This window comes from Indicator indicator, chromosome 1 (genome assembly GCF_027791375.1).
Source record: "Indicator indicator isolate 239-I01 chromosome 1, UM_Iind_1.1, whole genome shotgun sequence".
NCBI classification, from domain to species: domain Eukaryota; kingdom Metazoa; phylum Chordata; class Aves; order Piciformes; family Indicatoridae; genus Indicator; species Indicator indicator.
The window spans coordinates 71,782,079-71,797,571 of record NC_072010.1 but is presented as its reverse complement, the minus strand read 5'-3'; the positions used below and the strand labels follow the sequence as shown (position 1 = coordinate 71,797,571).

Sequence of the window (15,493 nt, the reverse complement as noted above, 5' to 3'; positions counted from 1 at the left end):
TTCTAGATAGAAAGTATATGGAGGGCCTGCGCAATAAGCAGAACTTCTCACTTTTCTAAGCGTTGTTGCAATTTGGTGCAAATACCAATGACTGAGGAATGAGAAGACAGACCAGTTAATACCCAAGAACTGAGAGAGCAGCTAGTTTCTGAATATGCTGACTTCTTAAAGTAAAACCAAAAGCCGTTTGTTCAAACAATTTTGGAAGATGGGAATTAAACAGAATACAAACTATAAAGAATGGTTCTCAGTAAACTTTCTTTAACTATGTCCTTTAATTTTAGGACTTTCTGCCTTCATTTTTTGCTTAAAGCTATTTGTTTTCAGCATCTTATTTTTCTATGTTCTTACTAAAGCACAATAATGTTTGTAAAATTTGAAGTTTAACCATGGCGTTAAAGTTTGTTGTTAAAGAGCCAGACGGGTAATTGGAGAGGTGGTGGGGAAAGCAGCTAGTTTGTGCCTCTCAACCCAAAAATGTCTTCTGTCTGTAAACCAAATTTTATATTGGGCAAATGAGAAATACACTGTTTTAAGCTTAACGCTTACTGTGCATCAGTTTCCTGATTAAGGAATAGTCTCTGTAATTTCACTGCCTCTCAGACTTGTATCCATTTAAATTTTGTCACACCAGTTTAATGGAGTTTATTTCCTTGACTGTTCAGCTTCAGGGGGAGGGAATATATGTAAGTGCTGGAGAAAAGAGGAACATAGCTCATCATATCTGAACAAGATAAAAGAGGATAACAGCTAGTTCTAGGGAGATGTTCATTTTATGTCAATTCCAACAGAGGAAGCAGACCTTCCTCCTTGTGCTGATGATGGGAAGGAAAATCTGTAAATACGAGAAAAGGCATTCTTCCATTCTTCTCATTGTGGAAGGAAGTTTAAATCTTAAAGAAAAAAAAATTGTTTAGCGTTACTTAGTTCATAGAGGATAGAAAAGACCTCAAAGATCATCTGCACTTTTTCTGAATGTTTCCATGAATGGTGATTCCACCACTTCTGGGTAGCATGTTTTAGTGCTTAGCCGCTTTTTCAGTAAAGATATTTTTCTTAATATCTAGTCTGAACCTAGACTGGTGTAATTTGAGGCCATTTCTTTGCATCCTGTCACTAAAACCAGCTCCCACCTTGCTACAACCTACTTCGAGGTAGTTGTAGAGAGCAATAAGTTCTCTTCTGAGCCTCCTCTCCTCCAGATGAAATAACCCCAGCTTCCTCAGATGCTTCTCATAAGACTTGTGCTCTAGACACTTCACCAGCTTCATTGCTCTTCTTTGGACATGCTCCAGCAGCTCAGTGTCTTATAGTGAGGGGCAACATCAAGTTGGTACAGCTGCTGTATCACAACAGGGCCACAGCAGTCATCACTGCGCATGCATTTAGTCTGTTGGACATTCAGGTAATTCACATGAGATTAAGCACAAATATGCTGATTTAAATGTGGTACCTTTGCAGAAGTCCTTACAAACAGCCTAACAGTCTGAGTACATGCCAGGGTAGTTGCCTCTTATACCTGTTAATGGAAGTTATTACAACATGCTGAATTATGGTGATGTCACTCTGTCCAAGCCCCAAAGAGAGTAAAAACGTTAAACTTTTTCTCTTGGGAGAGAAAATAAAGGAAAAAGATAAAGTTGTTCTAAATTCAAGCTGTGCCTACGACTTCATACAGATGCAACAAGATAGCTATTCTCAGATGATGAGGACTTGGAGACCAAGTTGTGTTGATAAATGTATGTAGTGGGTACACAAGTCACCTGTTCACAATTGATACATTTAAACTGATGATATGAAGTAACAGTGCTCAAGGAAGAGATTTTAAATATTCCTGAGGAAGTGTTATGAGTTAAGAAAGGAGTTAATGGAATAATGCAGTGTTGCTGTTTACTATGGTGTGCCTAAGTCTCTCATTTGATTGTTCTCACTTGAGCATCAAAAAGCATGCAATAGAAATATATTAGGAGAGTTCAGAGTTTGTCAGGGCCTCTCAAGGGTAAAAAAAATGGCAGAGGACATAAAGATGGCATAGGGAAGTTGAATGAGAAATACTGGTTTACTCAACTGGTAGCATTCAGTAGCATTACCAAGAAGGAAGCTTAACATAAGCAAAAGGACATAATTTGTCACATAGTCTGCCTTACAACTATGGATGTCTTTGCCCAGAACTTGTAGCTCTTCATGAAAGATACATCAAAAGGTAATAGGTATTACAGACATTTTGATATAACCCACAAATAAACCTCAGGAAGTCTCTTAAGCTGCAAGTCTGCTGGTAGCTTGAAGAGTATTATAGGGAAATATGGAAATACCGATTCACACTGTCATCTCACAGTTTATTCAGTGAACACCTAACCTGTTGGAGAATTGCATGCTCTTGTTACAGGAAGTACATGTAGCAGGTTAAGAGGCGATTTTACTAATTCTCACGATTTGTTTCCACTTCCTAATTGGTGTGAAATAGGTCTGGACTAAGATATTATGTCCTAGTCCTTACAGTAACTTGCTCTGTCTCTGACCGTAGTCAAAAATGGGTACTGTGTGCTTCTGTAATAGCACTGGCAACATCAAACCTAAGTGAGAGCTACATTGTATGAGTTTGCATCAGTGATAGTTGCAGTTTTGAGTGCAGTATTGAACTTCGGAAGGGTCTCACTGAAAGCTCTATCAGAAAGATCTTACCAAGGTAATAGTCTTCAGTAGTAAACTATTATTCTTTGATCTATTAAGTGGCAAAATGTTTCCAGACATACTTAATTTGCAAGTAAGTAATTATGATTACTGGTATTTTTACCCTTGAATTGCATTTTTTACTTCTGGGGTTTGAATAGTTACAGACTTGGTTGAATTCTAAGTCACTATATACTGATGTCACTAGACCTATGCCTTTACAGAACCATCAGTTCAAACTTTGTATATGGAGTAACTGATCAGTTCCTGAAAAAGGTAGTCTTCAGAAATACTGATTAAAATGAGGTTAAGGCAATCTTATTCCTGTTTTCCTTGTAAATGTTGGATATTTTTCAAATGCAAATGGACTAAGAACCAGTCTTCCTCTGCTAATTAGTTGGGCTAATTAAATTACTACCAAGTTGTTTTCCTCTTTGCGATACTGTTATAAATTTGCTAGCCAAAAAATGTTTTGAACTTTACTCCTAACTCACCTTTTGACACAAATCACATATTCATAACAATACCTAATATTTAAACTTTTAGAATTCAGTATGTACATATTGTAACTTTTTGGACTTCATTAAAACAAGTAAGAGCAATAGTGATTTTTATTATTATTACTGTAGGCTTGTCTTCTTGAGAATTTGAAGCACTACCTTCTAAATAACTTTGAAGCAATAACTTGTTTAACATTAAGGGAATTGTAGTTCATTCTGAAACACATACCTCTAAGCAAATGTTTCTTCACAGATTCCTTTTCGATTTCTTTGCATGTATGAAACTTGCATCAAAAACTTGTTTCATTTTTTAATCAAAATGGACTTAAAGATGCATAATTTCTTTGTATCATATACTTACTGTATGCCTATTTGCATGTGATAGTCTGAAGAGTCAGGAGTCAAGAATGGTGGAGTTGGTAAAATTACAGTTCTCACTTTTAGTAAAAGAACCCTTATTTTTGGGAGTTCAGTTTGCAGCTCCTGAAAGGAGTTAAAATATATATATATATTTTTTATTTTTTTTTTTGTCTAATGGGTTTAAGAGGCTATCTGTACTCTTGCTGAGTCATGTTATGTGGATGGGGTAGTAATGAAAGGAAGTTTATCCTTAAATCCGTTCTTCTGCTTTTCATCTCCCACCAGTGTTTATTTCTTTCATTCCTTCCCCAGTTTACTCTTCCCATCCCCATGCCCAAGATCATATGTGGGTTTATTCTCTGGTAGCAGTAATTAAAGGGTGTGAGTTAAAACACACAAGTTCCGGGAGTGAAAAGGTAGTGGACTCCTTCACCAGACTCTGGCTGCTACTTGCTTGCAAATTAGAAACTCAAGTTGACAAATGTCACATCAAATGTGAATGGCTGTCACTGCCGACTGTATTGATGAGCAAAAACTGTTCTATGGCAGCTGAAGCCACTGGAAAGATTCTCTCATAGTGTATTAGCACAAAATACTTCAGGAGATTTGAGGTTCATTTAGACTAAATTAATGTTTGCATGTATTGAGTTGAAAGTCTCAGCGCTAGTATGTCTTGGCTGCATGCAGAGTGTGTGTGGTTGCTGACGTGTGTAAGCACTGCTGGCAAGCCTATCCATGAGCCATAAAGATGCTTTAGTCACTTTAAATATTACTTCACATGCCATTTTGCAGAAAAATGTAGTGACTAACTTATGTTGTGATGTGTCATTGGTGTTTTCAAACTTTAATTGTGTTCATGTCATTTTTGCCACTGCCTTAAGAGAACTTCTATGTTACACTGCTAGAGCTTGAGGGAGTTTTTCATACTTTTTAACTGAATGGAGATTAGTTCAGTTACTATTAATTTTAGGATGATAAACTCTGCTATTTTTTTTTTAATACTTCTGTGTTCTAATGAAAGATTCCTGTCTTTCAGGAAAACTCAATGTCATTAAGTAAATCATACAGTCTAATGTGCTGTGGAGGCAATACTTGCTTTCTTAGAACTCATAAAAATTAATAAAACTTGCAAAATAGTAAATTGCCAGTCATAACTATTACAGAGCCAATGAAGTCATGACTGGGAAGAAAACAAAGCATTATTAGTGCCTGTGTTAAGTGGAAGGGAGTCAAATAGAACTTCTGACTCTCCAGGTTGAATGTATAACCTATACTTAGTCTTAAAATAAACACTACTTCGCCATTTTTAAAAAGTCTCTGTTGTGTTTGGAACAGGCCTTGAGTTCCATTATCCTCTTATTCAGGAGCACATCTTTACACATCTCTAAGATGCATGACTTTTGAGATTTATATGAAAGGCAGTATGCAAAACTACACTGTTAGGAGAAGCATGTGATGGAGAGAAATTGCAACGTGTTTACGTGGTTTTGCTGCAGAAGCATTGTTGATAAAATGCAGTGAATTTTTAAGAGTAAATGTTATTTCATCTCCTTAAGGACATGCTAATATGCTTTTAGTATGCTATGGAGTTTACACTCTTGCTGTTATTAGTTTTCAGTATGAATTAGTACAATTCTTTCTCCATGTGCTCCTTTTGCACAAGGAACTTCAAAGCCTTCAAACCTGTTAATCCTAACCAACTTAGCTCTGTCAGTCTTCTGTCTACCCCTGCTGTGTTGCTTTAAACATGGGCTGGCTGATGTGACAGTTGCCAGGAGAAAAGTTTCTTGCTGGTCACCTCAATTTATGAATTGGTGTTGTTATTGCTGTCTTTATCCTCTGGTCTGTTCCTGTTTTGCTTTACGCTTCTATAGTAAAGTTCTGCTGTGTAAAGGATCTGTTGGCATGTGTGTGGATAAGGTAGAATACTGAAATAAAAATAAATGGTTCAGCATGTTAAGGATTAAGGACAGCTGCTGGTAAGTACAGTTTGCTCTAGCCCAAATTAGAGGCAAATCTCAATATGGTCTTGGTAGAGGAAAGTACAGATCTGCCTGTGCCTTACTGTACTGCTTCTGTTTGCTCTGTAGGCTTGTTTAGTGTAAACTTGCTGCACAAGTTTAACCAATATGTTTGGTTTTAATCAGCCTATTTCTTACCACCAGCAAAACATTCTTGCATAACTTTTGTTTTACTGAAAGTGTATGTTTTTATTGGAAGAAAGACCTGTAATGACCTTTATATGGACATGACACTCCTTCCTAGGAAACAACACAACTTTTGTTTGACCTTAACTGAATTTTCAGTTCCACGGAAGAAATGTGGTAGATCGGTTTAACAGCACTAAAGAAATAAGAGCAAATGATTTCTGAGACTTTCTTCATTAGGGTCAAGAGGAAAGGGGATCAATTTGACTATAATATTAGTCAAATTGATTTTTTTTTTTTAATTTTTATTTCAGGATTTCCCTCCCTAGCTTTTTGTTTGTGAAGTGCAACTACTAGTGAAAAAGGCTGGCCTTCTGTCTTCCACTGTAAATTATCACACGAAGGGTTCTGAAAGCATGCTGGTGTGATCCTTTCACAGAAACATTCATTGTCAAATACCTAGATCATATTGCAGTCTCCTTTCATTGTCAGATAAATTTAATTACCTCAGTAATATATCTCGTTTTCTGTGAATTTTGTACAACACAATACTAACTTATTTAAAATAAGTGCTTAAAAGAATAGAAATGGAGAAGGCTAACAGACTTAATTGGCTAAAAGATCTGATCTGTAATAAACTAACTCTGGAATTTTAATGTGTGCTTGGAGCAGTTTAGTATTACTATTGCTATCTGATATTACTGTTGTGATTTATGCTTGCTTTCTTCTTAGGTATAGAGGGTAGTTTTGATTTCATTATTTGATACTTAATTGACTCTTCTAGTAAACAGATGAACTAATGAAATGCCTCTGTTCACTTAATAGCTAGAGATGATTGCCATGGAAAATCCTGCAGACTTGAAGAAGCAATTATATGTTGAATTTGAAGGAGAGCAAGGGGTAGATGAAGGAGGTGTTTCCAAAGAATTTTTTCAACTGGTTGTGGAAGAAATCTTCAATCCAGATATTGGTATGTGTTCTAATAACTTGTTAATTTATCAGATTTTTCCCACAAAAGATTGGACCAGATGATCTTTCAAGGTACTTTCCAACCTAGGGTGTTCTGTTTGCACAATGCCTTTCTACATCTGCTGTTGCTTTTTTTTCTGAAGATGTCCAGGTTTCTTGGTGATCATGAGAGTGCTTGACCCAGTAAGACTCACTGCATTATCATCAGTCATCCTCCAAAGGAATAACTGTGTATAGTCAGTTAAAGCTTGTTTGGATATGAATCAGTAGTATAGGGTTTCTTTGCAGGGTTCCTTTGTCCTCTCACCTGTTTCCTCACTTTGCTTAGTGATTAGCTTCTAGAATTAGTAATCAAACCAAAGAGGAAGAGCTTCTGCAATAAACCCAGAGTAGGACTATGGTGAGTTTTTGAGTTATTTCCTCCCCTCCCACCAGCTTAAAATTTGATAGTCTCAAAAGATCTAAAGTGTGATAGTAGTGTCAAATTTGATTGTAGTTATGAATGAAGAGAAACTTTGATACATTGGAGCCAAAGTTTTAGATTTGTTTTTATAGTCACGTTTCCATCTCGTTCTTTTCCCTTGCTTCCTGCACCATTCTTTTATGTTTCTGTCCTTATACATAAAAGGACATGCTGCTTGTAATATGCAGCTTGCTTGCTGCTCAAAGATGATTAAAATGTTTTAAAAAGTTACAAATAATATGTTGAAATAGAAATGAGACCTGACATGTCCCTATACTAATTTCTTAGTTTGTGAAATAGGATGTCACATTGTAGTTCCTGTAATGGCTTCCATTAAAGAAGCTCAGCTTCTTGAGGCCATTAGTTAATTTGGGTTCATTGCACTGTTGTTTTTTTTAAAAAGAAAGCTGTTGTTCTTGGTTTCATAACTTAGAAAATCCATGAAGAAGCACAAAATTAAAATTTTTACCAGGTTAAAAAAGTCCCCAGAATTGGTAACACAATCTGAACTTTGGCACTCGCTCTTCACTGTACAAAAAACAACCCAGTTCTTGTAACCAGCAATCCATAAACAAGTCTTACTCACCCTGAAAACTGCTGTTAAAAGATTTGGAATCTGAAATAGGAAGTTTAGTTGGAATAAATTACAGTGCAGCAACATAAGGAGGTCTTAGTTCTTTGAAGTTGTGTTTCTAAAACGAAATACATTGTTGACCTAAGTTTATCCAGGACAAACAGAAGTTGTGTGGAATGTCTTCTATTGAAATACTGCCATTTAGAAATTGAAGTCTGATTCAGTCAGGTCTATCCAGTGTATATACACTCCCTGTGTGTAAAGATGGGTAGTAGATTAGATGTGTATGCATGTTTTACGTTTTACTTCTGTATTCAAATTACAAAGAAAAAGTATGTACACTGTATTCATATCAACTTTGGGGAGAAAAAGATTTATTTGCTTTTGGCATAAATGTGTAAAAACATGAAATGTAGCTTGCATTCGCAGTCTTCTTTTCTTGTGTGCTTGTTACTGTGTACTGTGATGTAAGCTTACACACCATATATACCAAATATGACTCTGGTAAAAATTTTATTTACTAGAGAAAATGAAGGAGAGCCTGTAAATGGGATTTAAAATGTCTGTCCTCTGATAGGGATGTGGGGAGTGATGTTTATTGCTGTTAACAGTTTCTTTTGCCATTACATTTACATATTTTCATATGAAATGACCTTAGTTTGACTCAAAGGAGGAAATCTAATGTTTTGTCTCAGTTATGAACAAGTCACCATGGTAAAATGGAAGAAAGAATAACTTCATATAAGATTCCTAGCAGGAATATGCATTTTTTTCCCCTTATTGCAGCTTTCAGTTTCTTCTGGTGTTTATTAGGTTTTTAATGTGTTGTGGCCTTAATTTTGGTTAATGAATGAAATACTGTATTTCACATTAAAGTATTTCCAGATGCAGATCTGGGTAAACTGTTAGTCCTTCATTATTAGTTAGTTATTGGAGTTTTGGTTTTGACTGTTTAACTCTCCCATCACATTCCAGAAAGCACTAGTCATGATTTTTATTGTACCAGTAATCAAGAAGCTATTTCAGTCAACTCAGAAAATGGAATATAGACTTGAATTTAATGTTTCTCCTGTATATGCTTGTGTTGCTCATCTGTTTCTGATTTTGATTTGCATTATCTGATGTTAGTCTGTTACTTATTTGCTCTTCTATTAGTTGACCTTGTCTTAGTATCTTACTGAGATAAATAATCTTCACTTTGAAGGAATAGCCAAATTCTCAGAGTTTGCAGTTCACTTCCTGCACTGAATGAGAATTCAGGCTTCATCTGTTGGCTGAAGCTGACACACTATTTTCAGTATTAGGGCTAATTTTATGGCTCCATTTGTATGGCTTTGTAATCAATTTGAAAATCTCCAAGGTTGTAAGTAAGTGTAACTTCTCAAAGTGACAAGATAAATCTTTGTGGCATATGCAGTTCATGTTCTTGACCACATGCATCTAATTTCTGGTGCGTCAGGAAGAAGGAGCCTGGGCACGTTTCTGTAGCTTCTGCCTGGAAATCACGAGACACAGCTATACAAGCAACAAGTCACTGGGGTTATACTTGTCCAAAGTGGTCTCTCTCTCTCACGTTAAGTCTACAGGGTTTGCATTTGTCTTGATTCAGTAGCTAGTCAGGTGAGCAATCTGGGACTCAGTAGTTTATAACCTGTTTTCGTAAACAAGAGCTTGCTAAAGCTGAAAGGATGAGGTGCTCTTTGCCTTTTGCTTGACTGTATATTCCTATCTGCTCCCTCCAGCTCCTGGCATGTGCCAGTTCAGCTGTTTAAAGCCTTCTGTGAAAGTACGCAGCTTGAGAACTTGGCAGGAAGTTGGTCACTTGAAATAGTGTCTGAATCAGATGAAGGGATAAGGGAACAAAGCATAAACCTCTCCCTTTCAACATTGACAAGCTCCTGTGGAACAACAGTCCTATTTATGTTTTCCGCTCAAGTTAGGATGCATGTGATAGCTGCAGCAAGAGTGGACCTTGTCAAGTACCTTTAAATCAACAAAAATCTATTTGACATCTAATGCTAAGATTGTATGTGATGGTTAATCCCCACTCCACCATCACAGCTTCCAGTTCAGCAGTGTGTAGTCTGTTCCTTTGCTGGAACTGGCCTGGAAAAGCCTTTGAAGAAAGTCTATCACTTTATGGTAATTGGGAGGTCTTAAGAATCATTTCATCTATTTTCTTTTCTCACTGTTGCATGTTGACAGTGTACGTGGTCTATGTACAACTGCAGTGGGCACTGCAGGATGCTGTATCACAGGTTCCCTGCATATTTTTAGTGGTAACATGGGTAAGGATATGTTGAGCAGCGCAGGTTACCATAAGGTAAGTAGCTTCTCTTTGCCATTAAAGTCAGTACAATAACTTAAATGTGTTTTTGAGGCATTCTAATGCAAAGGAATTTATAATGATATATTTTACCTGTAATTTTTATTGAACTGTAACAATAATTGTTCAACATGTTTTGTTTTTTTTTTTTTTTTACAGGGATGTTCACATATGATGAATCTACAAAACTGTTTTGGTTTAATCCGTCCTCTTTTGAAACTGAGGGTCAGTTTACACTGATTGGCATAGTGCTTGGTTTGGCTATTTACAATAACTGTATACTGGATGTACATTTTCCCATGGTTGTCTACAGGAAGCTAATGGGCAAAAAAGGAACTTTCCGTGATCTGGCAGACTCTCATCCTGTAAGTTCATTATATTCTTTGAGTTTATTAATGCATTTTCCTTGCAATAGCTTAATCTAGATTTACATTAAGCACAAGATCACTGTCAAAAAGTGGAAGTGAAATAACCACTGACTTGTGTCAAGAGTCTGTATTTGTTGAAATATTTCAAGTTCCCCTGTTGTATCTGGTTTGGAGGAAACAAGAATTGTCAAGTCAACAAACAGGACTGGGTATAAATAAAGCTTTGTTGTCTTTTGGTGTGTTTTTTTTTGTTTTCTTTTACATACTAAATTGCTTAATATCACTAAGCACTGTTAAGCATAAACTATTATTAATAGTATCTTTCAAAGAGATTTCTAAAATTAGGCTGTTTATATCTATTTGTAGAAGAAGATTTCTACACAAAGTGTGAAAGCAACAATAGACATGTAAAGGTGTAATGCTATATTAGTTTTTGTCTAGAGCAGAAACAGATGAGGCAGTTCTGGAATATCCCTGCAGTTTTGGAGCAGTGATCAGCGTCCATCTTCCCCTACCTGGCCATACTGAAAAGCTGAGCCATGGCATGCTTTAGTAGATAGACCATAGGGGCAGCTATGCAAGATGTTGTAGTCGTGCTCCATCTTCAGTAAAAGATCACTAGCAGTTTTTTCTCATGCTTGATAATGAGTTAACAGTATGCTTCATTTCATTTCAAATGGTGGGATGTTTCCCTTTTCATATGGAGTTTTGCAAGACCTTCAGTTACTCAAAGAGAGCAAATTACAGTGTTTAAAAATACCTTGCTTTTGGTTTAATCAGGAAATGAGGTGTGTAATCAAAAAATGTTACCCAGTCTGCTTTGGATAGTTGTATACCACATCATGGCAGCTTTTGACTACTTCCTCTGTAAAATGATGCTGAGAAACAACGTTCCCAGTTTCCTGTAATTTTTATTACATGCTCAAAGCTTTTTGATAGAAAACCTGGATTTATTTCTGTGGAGCAAGGCAGTTGAGGCATTTCTTAATTTTTCTCTCACGCTTTTAAGTTTTTCCTCTGACACCTATGGACACCACCAGTGGTTCCAAGTTCAGTCATTCTTCTAATCAAAGTGATTTTTAAAGGTGCTGTCGAAGAGACAAAGGGATACAGATAGTGTGAGGATTTGGCTTATATGTAGACTTCAAATAATTAAGAAATTGAGTGAAAATTTATTGCTTCTACTTCACTATACAAATATAGTTGTGCTCAGTTGTTGCTTTTACTTTTGCTTTGCTTTCCTGAGTCCTGCACCTCTGTCTCAGCCAAATAATTGTTCCTTTTCTGCATAGTCTGTGGTTTCCAAGCAGGTCGTGCCCTTTTCCTAAGGCATAGCGCAGAGGGAGGCCAGTTGCTCTTTGAACAGAGCAAACTATTCTGAGCAATTTAAGATTCCATTTGGCAAATTCTGATCTAACTCATGCAATTTTTATTCTTTTTTGGAGGGTTGGGGAGGAGGAAGATGGGTTTGTATGTGTAAATGTTTTCTTACTTTCCTGACTGCCTTGTCTGTATTGCTTCAAGATTACTTTCAGTTTCCCACAAATAGGAGATAAAAGCCTGCTGTCTGAATTTTATTTGATACAAAATCATAGAATGGCAAGAGTTGGAAGGTACCTCTGGGGGATTGGACTAGATGATCCCTAGCTAAAGCAGTTTCACCTAGACCAGGTTGCAAAGGATTGTGTCCAGGTAGGTTTTGAAAGTCTCCAGGGAAGGAGACTCTGCAATTTCTGGCACCCTCCAAGTAAAGTTATTTTTCTTGTGTTCAGGCTGAACTCCCTGAACTCTGGTTTGTGCCCATTGCCCCTTTTCCTGTCACTGGGAACCACTGAAAAGAGACTGGTCTCATCTTCTTGAGAACCTGCCCTTTAAATATTGGTAAGATCCCCTCTCAGTCTTCTCCCAACTGAAGAGCCCCAGGTCTCTCAGGCTTTTCTCGTAAAAGAGATGCTTCAGTCCCATAATCGTCTTTGTAATTCTCTGTTGGACTTTTGCCAGTAGTTCCCTGCATGTCTTGAGCTGGGGGGCCCAGAACTAGACACAATAGTCCAGATGTGGCCTCATTAGGGCAGAGTAGAGGGGGTGGAGAACCTCCCTAAACCTGCTGACCACATTCTTCTTACTAGACTGTACTGGTTCATGGTGAACTTGCTGTCCACCAGGACTCCCAGGTCCTCGGTAGAGCTGTTTTCCAGCAGGTCGATTCCAAACCGTACTGGTGCATGAGGTTATTCCTCCCCAGGTAGAGGACTCTACCCTTGCCTTTGCTGAACTTCCTTAGGTTCCTCTCTGCTAAGCTCTGCGCTCTGTTCACCTCCCAATGGCATCACAGCTTTCTGGTGTGTCAGTCACTCCTCCCAGTTTTGTATCATCAGCAAGCTTGCTGAGGGTACATCCCATCCCTTAATCCAGATCACTGAAGATGCTGAATGAAACCAGGAGCAGTACTGACCCCTGGGGAGCACCACAAGATAGAGGCCTCCAACTAGACTGCTGCTGACCACAACCCTTTGAGTGCTATTTTTCAGCTAGTTCTCAATCCACCTCACTGTTCTTTGATCTAACCCACACTTCCTAAGCTTACAGTAAGGATGTGTCAAAAGCCTTGCTGAAGTTGAGGTAGACAAATCCACTTCTTTCCCCTCATCTACTGAGCTAGTCACACCATCATAGAAGGCTATGAGATTGGTCAAGTATGATTTCCCTTTTGTAAATCCATACTGACTGCACCTGATAACATTCTTTTTCTCCACATCAGCCAGCTCCTACAGCACCTGTAGGTGCATACCATTAGGGCCCATGGATTTATGTGTCCAGCTTGCCTAGATGATCTCTAACCCTTGACCAAGGGAGTCTTCCTTCCTCCAGTTTTTCTCTTACCTCCGGGGGCCTGGGGTTCATGAGGGCTGGTTTTCACAGTAAAGACTGAAGTATAGAAGGCATTTGGCAATGCTGCCTTCTTCCCGTCCTCCATCACCAGGGCATCCACCCATATTTTCCCCAGTCTTCCTTTTCCTATTTATGTGTTTGGAAAAGCCCTTCTTGTTGTCTTTTACATCCTTTGTTAGGTTTAATTCCGAGAGGGTGTTACCCTTCTTCATTGTATCCCTACATACTCTGGCAATGTTTCTATATGCTACCAAGTGGCCACTCCTTTTTCCACATGCTGTAAACTTCCTTTTTCGATCTGAACTTTTCCAGAAGCTCCTTGCTCATCTATGCATACCTTCTCCCTCCTTTGCGCAATTGCTTCCTCCTAGGGATGCATCAGTCTTAATCTTGTAGTAAGTGGTGCTTGAATATTAACCAGCTGTCTTGGATCCCCTTCTTTCTAGGGTCCTAATCCATGGGATTTCTGCATGCAGGTCTCTGAAGAGGTCAAAGTTAGCTCTTCACTACAGTGTTTTCTCTGGTTTTAGCATACAGTTATGTTCAACTTCCTAGTGTAAAACGCTCAGAAAGCCAAAAGTAAATACAATTTCAAAAGAGCTAGCAGAGGAGCAAATAATCAGTTGCTCTTTAAACTACAGGTCTGGCCGTTGTGTGCTGCGTTGGAGAGACGGGACGAGGCCTGATGCAAGCCAAGTGTCGATTTATTGTACAAAGCTTTTTCTTTATATAGGTTAACATAATATCAGAAGGCAGCTTGTAATTGGTCATTGGTATGTCCATACTGCAGTTGTAAATTCATGATTGGCTGCAGAGAGAAAGTATCACACGAACGCATGTATTTTTCAGAAGGCTTAAGCATACGTCAGGCAAGAGATAAAGGGATTCCATAATTCTGTCCTAAGTTTTGCTTTGTTCTTGTTATCAGGTCCCTGCATAACTCCCTTAGGTCACAGTGACCTCTAGGGAGCCGACCTGTCTGTGTTTTCCTTCTAGCTGCGCTCTGTTCCCAGGGTTTGCCACCCATCAGGGTTAAAGCATCTCCTTCTATCAGTAAGACAGTGTCTGGGGTTCTGGTCCCTAAATCAATTCCTTCATTTCCCCCTCCCTGTTGTACGATAAGAATTCTCTTGAGTGATGGATTAATTAAACCTTGTAAGCATTGCAATATACAGGGTAAAAAAGCAATAAAAAAGCAAAACAGCAAAAGCATAAATGATTGTTTTAGCAAGACTACAAAGTCAGCCAGAAATGGTTAAATGACCGAGACTGCAAGGTCCTCCTGTGATTCATGAGGGCAGAGCTGGCCAGGCTCTATCCCCACAAATAAGGAAAACACCTGCAGGCAGACAATGAGGATGGGAATGTCTCTTCACTTCTATGAATTCAGCTCGATTGCACCATGCAGTATAATTTCTGTGCCTCTTCCCTGCTGGAGTAACATCCTGAATATCTGTGGCCTTGTCTGATGTAGAATTAAACACAACACAGTAATGCATTCTTACCAATCCTAACATATCTCTTGAGGTTAGTCAGATTTGTCTTTTCAAATCCTTTACACCCAAAACTATGAAAGTTTTTAAGTGTGCCAGGAAGCACATGTAGAATGATCTTTTCAAGTTCAGTGGTTCAGTTTTTTCAGTGATGTCCTTTTACCCATTCACTGATACGCCCACCAGACAGGTGCTGAAGGGATTGCCAGGCGTTGATACAGAGAGGCACAGCATGTCTCGTCCTATGGCCTTGGCAAGCGTGATCCACACATTTTGCTGTGGTTGCTTTGAGCTCTGCAAGGCTGCTACTGCAGTCAACATCCAAAGGATGATGAAAGCACTGGGACCCAGTATGGTTCAAAACCTGTTTAGACACAAGTATATCTTCCACCCGAGGTTATTAATACACTGGTGGTAGGTAAAAAATTAAATTGATGTGTCATTGGGGTTTCCTGGGAATCATTAGGAAGCTGTAAAAAATTTAAATTTTAAAATGTAAAACATACATAGCTTTGTTTAAGCAGGCCTCTGAAGAGGCCCCAGCCATTCCCCCTCTTTAGTTTTTGCAAAAGTCACTTCAGTGTACTGTGTGAGGGAATAAGGAATACAGGGAACATGAGCGATACCCCACAATTGCAAGAACAAATTAACTTTACCAGATAGATAGGCTGGGCTATTTGTCTATTCCTGGGTAACCACTGCTTAACTATAACATTCTAGTGAGTTAA

The 15,493-nt window shown here is 38.2% G+C and overlaps 1 protein-coding gene across 1 annotated transcript in view; it reads left to right on the top strand.

Moving 5' to 3' along the window:
- Positions 1-15,493, top strand: part of UBE3A (ubiquitin protein ligase E3A) — a 38,236-nt gene that overhangs the window by 16,974 nt on the left and 5,769 nt on the right. The window contains exons 4-5 of the mRNA XM_054390545.1: positions 6,506-6,650; positions 10,172-10,377. Coding sequence (XP_054246520.1) covers positions 6,506-6,650; positions 10,172-10,377 — 351 coding nt within the window. The remainder of the gene's footprint in view (positions 1-6,505; positions 6,651-10,171; positions 10,378-15,493) is intronic.